This window comes from Saccostrea cucullata, unplaced genomic scaffold, assembly GCF_032062105.1.
Source record: "Saccostrea cucullata isolate Sc308-1 unplaced genomic scaffold, CSIRO_AGI_Scuc_v1 ctg6460, whole genome shotgun sequence".
NCBI lineage: Eukaryota > Metazoa > Mollusca > Bivalvia > Ostreida > Ostreidae > Saccostrea > Saccostrea cuccullata.
The window spans coordinates 8,769-19,045 of record NW_026937846.1 but is presented as its reverse complement, the minus strand read 5'-3'; the positions used below and the strand labels follow the sequence as shown (position 1 = coordinate 19,045).

At 35.9% G+C, this 10,277-nt stretch overlaps 1 protein-coding gene across 1 annotated transcript; it reads left to right on the top strand.

Annotated features, from left to right (window-relative positions):
* The first annotated feature begins 1,752 nt into the window (after positions 1-1,752).
* Positions 1,753-3,171, top strand: LOC134248972 (uncharacterized). Its single transcript, XM_062731351.1, has one exon. The coding sequence runs from the start codon at positions 1,753-1,755 to the stop codon at positions 3,169-3,171; it is 1,419 nt and encodes a 472-aa protein (XP_062587335.1).
* Positions 3,172-10,277: the final 7,106 nt, after the last annotated feature.

The window sequence follows — 10,277 nt, the reverse complement described above, 5'->3', positions numbered from 1 at the left end:
AGGAAAATTACCACCCTACATGAAGTGGCAAATTGAGTGCCGCCCAAACCTGGGAGATCAAATCCTTAATAAAGAGTTCCAGGAACTCTTTAAAAATGAAACACGGTGCCTGAAAGACAGGGCATTAAAATCGACAATCGAGTTCCTGGACGACAAAATTAATCAGTCCAACCACCAGCTTAAAGACATCCGAGTGGACACCATAAATTCAATTGGTAAATCTTCCTCTGCTGCTGGTCTGGCCAAGACACAATTTAATGACAGAACTAGGGAACTTAAAGAGAAATTTGATCGTTATCTCATGGAATTCAAAATGAACATCAGATCGACACGAAATCCAGCTGAACGGTTACCTAAAAGACAGCCGATGGACAGAGAAAAACGCGGGAAACATGTACAACAAGAAACATATTGACGCAAGCGTCAAAAATCGGCCGCAAACCAATTTACAAATGTATTCAACTGTTGAAGTTCCTTTCAGAAACTGAAATTTGCTGTTTTTAAAAATTAATTTTTCAGAAACTGAAATTTGCTGTTTAAAAAAGAATTCTTATATTTATCTGTTAAAATATCCTCGTGACATGAAAAAAAATGCATGCGACAATGCCGATTGCATAATGCATGTACAGTATAATATGTATAGGCAATATAAACTATGCAATAGTCCTCTGCGTCTCTGCACTCAGTTTGGTACAATTTGCTGTTTAAGTAGTTTTTACATTAAAAGTACAAAGCTAAATTAAGTTTAAACTTAGCTATAGTTTGACCTTAATAAAAACGCAACAAATATTTAACATGTGGGGCTCCTCGCTCTCTCTTCTCTCTCTCTCTCTTATAGGAGGTTACCCCCCCCCCCCCCCCCCCCCCCCCCCCCAACCCCAACCCCTTCAAGATCCACCACTACACTTCTCTTTCAATCTCTTTGTTTTGGTGTTGAGATGTAGCGGGAAAATGTTTGGCACATTGTAAAACGCGCTCTATCCTAGTTTCCTGGACCAACATGTCGTATTATTCTTTGCTTTTAAGAAATCAATATTTCATTATATTTTTTTTCAAAATATCCATAGGAAATGTTTAATTATACACTTCATTTCAAATTAATACAGCAGATCCTGTTTTAAAAAAAGAAAGTAATATTGTTGATTTACAACGTGATCTTTGTTTTAGACTATGCCTAACACTCCTACTAATTTTCTCCGCACTTCAGTTATATCAGAGTTTGTCAATCAGGATTGGATGAAATATTTACCCCATTATTTATAAAATTGAATTTTACGATTATTGTGCTTTTTCCTAAACATTTAGAAATCTTTGTTTAATATGAAAACGCCGGCGATATGATGTTGAATATTTTTATTTAAATTGTTAGCTCCGCAGAAACGCACAGAGACTTAAAACTTTCATATCATATAACCGACCGCCTCCTGGCGGCCGGTAACAAAGAGGACAAAAATTCCGTCCCTATTAAAAACATGGTGTACTCTGAAATAGACATTGTTCTATATTGAATCTCAATTATGATTCCTTTCACTTCATTTGTGCAAATATACGAATTATATTCTTTTGTTTATTGGGATTAGTAAACCAATTTACTATAAAAGGTATCTATTTCATTTTCTCTCGACATGTCAGAATGGCCTCTTGGCTGCTTTAATCTGATTGGTGCGATATCGCCCATAACTCCTCCTACGTTCTGAAGGATACATGTATATCTGTTGTCTTTTATTTTTTTTGTACACATTCACTTGCAGAATGGCTCGTCGTTTCAATCGAAACGCCAAATCTAAATCTAAGAAAAACAGAGCTATGAATTTTAAAGCTCGAAAAATTAGAGAACACAAGAATAAAGTGCTAATAGCACGAGATCATGTGTTTAATCTCACACCTGACAAATTGTCAGATGATGAGTATTTACTTTTGGCGAAAGGTCTAAAATTTGTACCTTCACCTGTCTCACACAAAGTCAAACAACAAGTGATGAAAGATTTTAATGAATTTGCAAGAAAATTAAAATGTAGATTCATATTTCATGATCCAGATAGTGACAACGATATACATCCTTTCCGCATGAAAAGCGGTTTTGAACCGCAAATTATGAACAATTCAGTTCAAACATATATTGACAAAACAAGACTTGAATTGTCATCTATGGAGGTTCGCAAATCATCTGACAATTTAAGCACTTCTGAACGCCGAGCATTAAAAAGGCTAAAAGATCGTACAGACATCATTATCAAAAAAGCTGACAAAAACAACATGTGCGTTGTTACTAGAAAAACTGATTATATCCTTGAAGGTGAACGTCAGTTAAATAGCAAATACTACTGTAAAATTACTAATCCCAAACTAAATCATCTCAAAGATAGTATCACACAAAAACTGTGTGAGATGAACACTAAGGGTGTACTTGACCACATTACCTATGACTGTCTATGGAAAGTTAAAAATACGAGGGTAGGGAGATTATATTTGCTCCCTAAGATACACAAGCTCAACATTAAGACTTTTAATGAAATTAAAAACAATGGTAGCTGCAATTCACCAATTATTCCACCAGGTCGACCTATAATCTCACAAATAGGTTCACCTACAGAACGCATTAGCCAGTATGTAGATTACTTTTTGACTCCCATCGTGCAAACACTTAGCACGTATATTAGGGACAGTTCAGACTTCATTCTAAAAGTTGAACAACTCAGACCACAGCCAAAATGCCTATTGGTCAGTTATGATGTAACTTCACTCTACACAAATATGCAATTCGAGGAGCTAATTACGGCTGTTCAAATAGCCTATACCAACTTCAGCAAAGCAGAATATACTATACCAGCTCCGCCTACAGCTGATCTTTGTTTTCTTTTACGACTTGTACTAGAAAACAATATATTCGAATTTAACTCTGCTATGTATAAACAAACAATAGGATGTGCGATGGGTTCTAAGTGTTCCCCATCTGTGTGCGACATTCGCCTTCACCAAATCACAGATGAAATCATCGATAAATTTACAGGGAAGAATGATTTAATATATCATGGTCGCTATCGCGACGACGGGTTTATCATTTTTCACGGATCAGAAGCTGTCATCCATGAACTATTTGAAATAGCCAATTCACACCATCCTCTACTCAAATTCACATATGAAATCTCCACACAAGAAATCAATTTCTAGACACTACAGTGTTCAAAGGAAAAAGATTTAAAGCCAATCAAATTCTGGATTTTAAAACCTACATTAAACCAACTAACACATTCCAATATTTGGAACGTAATAGTGCACATAATTCCTCTGTTTTTAAAGGATTCATCAAAGGTGAAACAATACGCCATATGAGAAATACAAGTAATGAAATAACTTTGCTTGAAATTCTGCGTGAGTTTGAGTTTAATCTCTTAAAAAGAGGATACGATAAAATTGAAATCAAATCTAACATGCAAAATGTACTCGCTAATTATAGCAGAGAGAAAACCCTAAGAAGTAAAAGTGACATCAAGAAAAAAGGAATTCCTCTTGTTTTTGTCACAAAATACAACCCCTGTATACGACATTTAAAAAGAAAACTGATAAAATATTGGCACATCCTTACAAAGGATGAAGACTGTAAAAAAGTCTTCTCAGAATTACCTATTGTGTCCTACAAACGCAATAAAAACTTAGGTGATATTCTCACCTCCTCAACAATTAAATAATTTATTTTAATATTATGTGTAGATGCATAAATGCATAATGCAAATAAACTCCTGATGAGGCGGATTTGCAGCAATATGAAGAAAATTATTTCTTCATCATAAATCAATTTATAAAAATATACCTCGTTTCACACCGCCGAAACACTAAATTAGTGTAGAGTCAAGTGATCGGAGGTACGTGGCTGATGGGAGCCACCTGTTTAAAAAAAAGAAGAGTTTTCATTTTTTTTTTAATTTTATACAGGAGAGAAGAAATTTTGGGTACCATCTCCAAACCCAGTCATATTTCTGAAAAGATCGGGATTTCAAACGTACGTCATAGTAATTTTTCTGTTGATTTGCTGCTTTGTTTAATTGCATTCTTTGCACCATCGTAGAACATTTTAAATTAGATTTGGCCAATAAAACCTTCGTTTCACTGCCTCAGCAGTGCATTCTTTGCCAAAATGACCACCTATCCTAGTAAAATAAAGTTAGTGAAATATGAGATCTCTTATTTCACGAGGCGCAACTAGCTGAATTTCATTTTTATTTGTTTTATACAAGACATTGTTTTTCACTACTAGTAATTCCCATTTATTTCATAAGTGTTTTGTTTTGTCAGAGTACCCTTGAAAACTACCTTTTGGGGGTTTCTCTTCTGTGTCGATTTTTATTTTTAGAATAGGGGCGATGACATTATCTCTTAACTGCATTTCAGACAAACTATCAGGCGACCATGTGTCTAGCTAGTTTGAAGTTACAGTATCAATGTCACTTTGATTTTCAGATAGAACTGGGCATAGCGGTACAGGTTCATTAAAACCTTTATTTTTATTGATAGTGAACGTCACTTCGGGGGTTTCATCTTCTCTTTTAGATTCTGATTCTAAACAACATTCAGGACATTTGGGTCGGATACAAGGTCTTGACAGAGGTTTACGTGAAAGACTGTCAGCATTTAAATGCTAAGAAGCCCTTCTATGTTCAATCTTAAAATCATACGTGTCCAGAATACGCAGAAGGATAAAACGTACGCTCAACTAGGACCTCGGGTCCCCCGGAAATAGTTCGTCATTTTGCGTAGTAATAAAACATTTTAGGAACTCTTCAGGCATTAAAGGCACAAAAGTAAATTCATCGATAACAATACGGAGACCTCAGGTCACCTTATCTATTAATTGAATTTTATACGATAGACAGTTTTCTTTGTCTTACTCCAAAATAATCATATTAATAACTTTATAAAGATCTATTTTCTAATATATATATATGAGCAGAAGCGAAAAGTAATTAGGGGGACCAGAGGTAACCTTATATTATGCATCAGTAAGGAGACCAGTGGTCACCTTACCCAATTGTTGTACATCATTAGAGGGATCATAGGTCACCTTACATTTTAAATTAATAGGGGCCAAAGGTAACCTTTTATTGCAAATCATAAGAGGGACCAGAGGTCACCTTATATTGCACCTAGCATTTTACATCAATAATAAGACCAGAGCTAATCTAATATTGTACATCAGTAGGGTGTCTAGAGGTGACTATTATGTTTCCCTTCAGTAGTGGTTCCAGAGATTATCTTATATTGTACATCATTAGGGGGACTAGAGGTCACCTTATCTTGTACATCAATAAGGAGACCAGAGGTCACCTTATATTGCACATCAGTAGGGGAACCAGAAGACACCTTATATTGAAGATCAATAAGGGGGACTAGAGGTCACCTTATATTGTACATCAGTAGGAGGACTTTAGGTCACCTTATATTGTACATCAGTAGGGGGACCAGAGGTCACCCTATGTTGTACATTGATAGGGGGAGAAGAGGTCACACCTTATATTGTACATCAATAAGGAAACCAGAGGTCACTTTATATTGTACATAAGTAGGGTGACCAGAGGTAACCTTATAATGTACATCAGTAAGTGGAGCAGAGGTTACCTTATATTGAAAATCAGTAGAGGAATAGAGGTCACCTTATATTGTACATCAAAAAGGGGGACTAGAGGTCACCTTATATTGTACATAAATAGGGGGACTAGAGGTCACCTTATATTGTAAATCGGTAGGGGACCAGGGGTTACATTATATTGTTTATCAGTAGGGAGACCAGAGGTCACCTTATATTGTACATTAATGAGGGGGACTAGAGGTCACCTTATATTGTACATCAGTAGGGGGACTAGAGGTCACCTTTTATTGTAAATCAGTAGGGGGACCACAGGTCACCTTATATTGAACATCAATAATGGGGACTAGAGGTCACCTTATATTGTACACCAGTAGGGGGACTAGAGGTCACCTTTTATTATAAATCAGTATGGGGACCAGGGGTCATATTATATTGTATATCAATAAGGAGACCAGAGATCACCTTATATTGTACATCAATAAGGAGACCAGAGGTCACCTTATATTGTACATCAGTAGGGGTACATCATTAGGGAGACCAGAGGTCACCTAATATTGAACATCAATAAGGAGACCACAGGTCACCTTATATTGTACATCAGTAGGGGAACCAGAAGACACCTTATATTGAAGATCAATAAGGGGGACTAGAGGTCACCTTATATTGTACATCAGTAGGAGGACTTTAGGTCACCTTATATTGTACATCAGTAGGGGGACCAGAGGTTATCTTATATTGTACATCAGTAGGGGGACCAGAGTTCACCTTGTATTGTTCATTAGTAGGGGGAGCAGAGGTCACTCTGTATTGTACACCAGTAGGGGGACCAGAGGTTATCTTATATTGTACATCATTAGGGGGACCAGAAGTCACCTTATGTTGTACAATAGTAAGGGGACCAGAGGTCACCTTACCTCTGGTCCCCTTACATTGTACTCAATAAGAAGGCCAGAGGTCACCTTATACTGTACATCATTAGGGGGACTAGAGGTCACCTTATATTGTACATAAGTAGGGGGACCAGAGGTCACCTTATATAGTTGTTCATCAATAGTAAAACCAGAGGTCTCCTTATATTGAACATCAATAAGGAGACCAGAGGTCACCTTATATTGTACATCAGTAGGGAGACCAGAGGTCACCTTATATTGTACATCATTAGGGGGACTAGAGGTTACCTTATATTGTACATCATTAGGGGGGACTAGAGGTCACCTTATATTGTACATCAGTAGGGGGACCAGAGGTCACCTTATATGAGGGCTGCTCAATAAATAACGTCCTCGTGCTCGGAAAGAAACAAAAGATGTTTTTCAATAATTTATTCATAATGATTTAACCTAATATTATCTTTTAATTGAAACACATGTCGTCAACATTTTTATCCAATTTCTTATTGTTTTTAGAACTCATTTTTGGGTATGATTCTTTGTATACTGGATTATGGCTAATCCTATGATTTTCTGGACTTGTTTTTCCTTTTGAAAGTTTTTTTTTTATTTTGGAAAATGAAACATGTCAAAAGGCGGAAGATCTGGCGAATATTGTTAATGCGAAAGAACATTAACTTTCTGTTTATCCCCAAGACTCATTTACTCTTCAGGGCGTGCGGGTTAGGACGCTGCCATGAAAAAATCTAATGCAGTGGATTCTTGATTCTTATTAACCTTTTGATTTTTTTCGCAAAAAAAAATCCTTTCTAGATTCCTCCAGAAATTAAACTGCCTCCCCGAATACGAATTTGAACAACAAGACCACTAATATTTAAGAAAATTGCATATGAATTTGTCTTTGTGCTATTGCAGTTCTCTGCTCTTCTAAGACCTTTGCTGTTTTTGTCAAGTACATCTTATTGTAAATTTTGTTTTGAGGGTTTTAAGCAAAAGATTCAAGTTTCATTATCAGTTTGAAATTCAAACAAAAGTGGATAACAACATTTACTGATATTTTTAATAATTGTTTAGATATTCTTACCGCAATTATTTTCACTCACTTTTTAAAATATAGGGTGACTTTTGAGTACTAAGTTGTTTTTTTTTTTTTTACTGTCAAACGTTTTTTTAAAGCAGTGTGAACTACTCCCGAAATATTAATGATGCTATGAAATTTGCTATGTATCGTATAGTCAATCATACACCATCAGTGATTATTTATTGAAATTTGGCAAACAGTACATTCTTCGTTTGATTTTTTTGTTTTCATTTTTGATGCCCATTATATAATTTTTTATCATTGAAATCCACCAGCTCAATTGTCTTTAAAACAGACATTAATTGCTGTAAATTTTTCGTACTAGTATTTCAGTGAGGATTTCCTTGGGATTCTTAACAAGTTTTACAGCAACTTTAATGAACGGTTTCATTTCACTCTAATTTACTGATTCTGCACCATTCATTTTTAATGCAGTGTCTTGAATACCCTTGTTTTCCAGCTTCTCACAATGAATCTATGTGATGAAAAGGGGTCACATAAACTGCTATAAATTCATTAAAGATTCAATAATGAGCTCCATGCTATATATCTGTATTGTATGTCATAGAGTTCAGGACATTATTTATTGAACAACCCTCGTAATTTGTACATCAGTAGGGGGACAAGAGGTTACTTTATATTGTACATCATTAAAAATAATGATCACACTATTTTGAACGACAATGGAGAAACCGGATGACACATTATATTTTACATGAACAAGAAGACCAGAGGTCACCTTATAGTGGAAGTCAACAGGAAGACCAGAAGACACCTAATATTTTACATAAATATTGAGACCAAAGAACTCCTTATTTAGTCACCTACATCAACTCATGTGACTTATTGCTATCTGGGTTTTTTTTTACTTCTTGTGCGTTTACATTCGAACATTCTAAGCTTTTCTTTGCAATCCCTCAACTATTTACAACCAATTTTGGTATAAAGCATCTACGGGTCAAGAGATTTTTTAAATCATGGTCCCTGCCCTCCACCCCCTAAGGCAGAAAAGTTGGGGCGAAACTACTACAATTGATGAAATCTTTAAAAATCTTCTTTACTGATTGACATCAAGCCGTCTAACAAAATTATCATAAGCATTGACTCCTCTACCAAAATTGTGAAGTTTATTGTCCTAGGGTCAGGGGTCCTGGAATTAGGACAGGGCCATAAAAATTTATATCGTGAAATGTATTTATTCTTTGAAAATCTTTCCCTCTGTCCCTGGATATTAAACAAACTAACTACATGCATAAATATGATGAGGAATAGATATTCTCTCCAAAGTTTTGAAATTCATGACCCAAAGGTCAGGGATTCTGGTGTTACGATGGGGCTATATAAATTGTAAAGTTAAAATTCATTAATTCTTTAAAAAAGTCTTCCTCTGTGCTCCTGGATAACAATTAAACTAACCACATATAGTTACGATAAGCAAGGGAGCCTCTTCCACAATTATAAATTTCAAGGTCCCTTGCTCATGGGTACCATTGAGAGGTGGGGGCTTTAATTAAATACTGTTATTGAATAAATGGTTTGAATTTTGTTCTTTGGTATGAACCAATTTTTTTTTATGAACAAGGGTGCCTTCTCCAACATTGTGAAATGTATGACCCCAGGATGAGGGTTTTTGTGGTCAATTGGCACTACTGTTTATTGCTAATTATTACTGATTATTTGAAATGCACTTTTTGTTCCCCTTCGCTCTATATAGGCATTAAGTAGACAAACTAAGCATGCTAAGTATAGTTATGATCCATGAGCAATGGTGCTTTTTTTTCAAAATTGCGAATGTCTTGTCCTCTGGTTCAAAGCGCGAACCTAATTCAATTGTTTAAAGTTTTATATGATGTTCAGATGACCTATAAGACCCATAGGCCTCTTGTCGTATTCTTATAAGAGAACCTCGAGTATCCCGTTAATATGCATTTTATCTGTAACCTCTGGTCCGCCCTTATTTTCTTTTTATATGTCTCTTGGTTAACATGAGTCTAGAATCGCTGATGGCTTATTTCTACATTCATATAAATTTTATTTATATCTGGTTTCCTTAAAAATGTACAACAAAGGAGACCACTCATCTCCCTATCTATATACAATACAAAATATAAAGTGACTTAATGTCCCCATAATGATCTACAACATAGGGTGACCTCTAATCCCCTATTGATGTATAAGGTAACCTCTGTTTCCATTTTTGATGTACAACATAATCTGACGTCTGGTCTTGTACAGTATCAGGTGACCTCTGGAAACCTTTCTGTTGTACAATATAGAGGTAACCTTTAGTCTCCATTATGAAACAAAATACAAGGTGACCTTTGATCAACCTATTGATGTACAATATAAGTTCACCTCTGGTCCACCCAGTGACGAACATTAAAACTAATCTGAAGGCTCTGTCCCCCTGCTGATATACAATATAAGGTGACCTCTGGTCACCCTACTGATGTACAAAATAAGGTGTCCTCTGGTCCCTCTACTAATGCTCAATATAAGGTGACCTCAGGTCCCCCTGCTGATGTACAATATAAGGTGACCCCTGGTCTCCCTACCGATGTACGATATAAGGTTACCTCTGGTCCCTCTACTGATGTACAATATAAGGTGACCTTTGGTCCCCCTATTGATGTACAAAATAACGTTACCCATGGTCCTCTGACTGATATAAAATATAAGGTGTCCTCTAGTCCCCCTACTGATGTACAATATAAGGTGACCT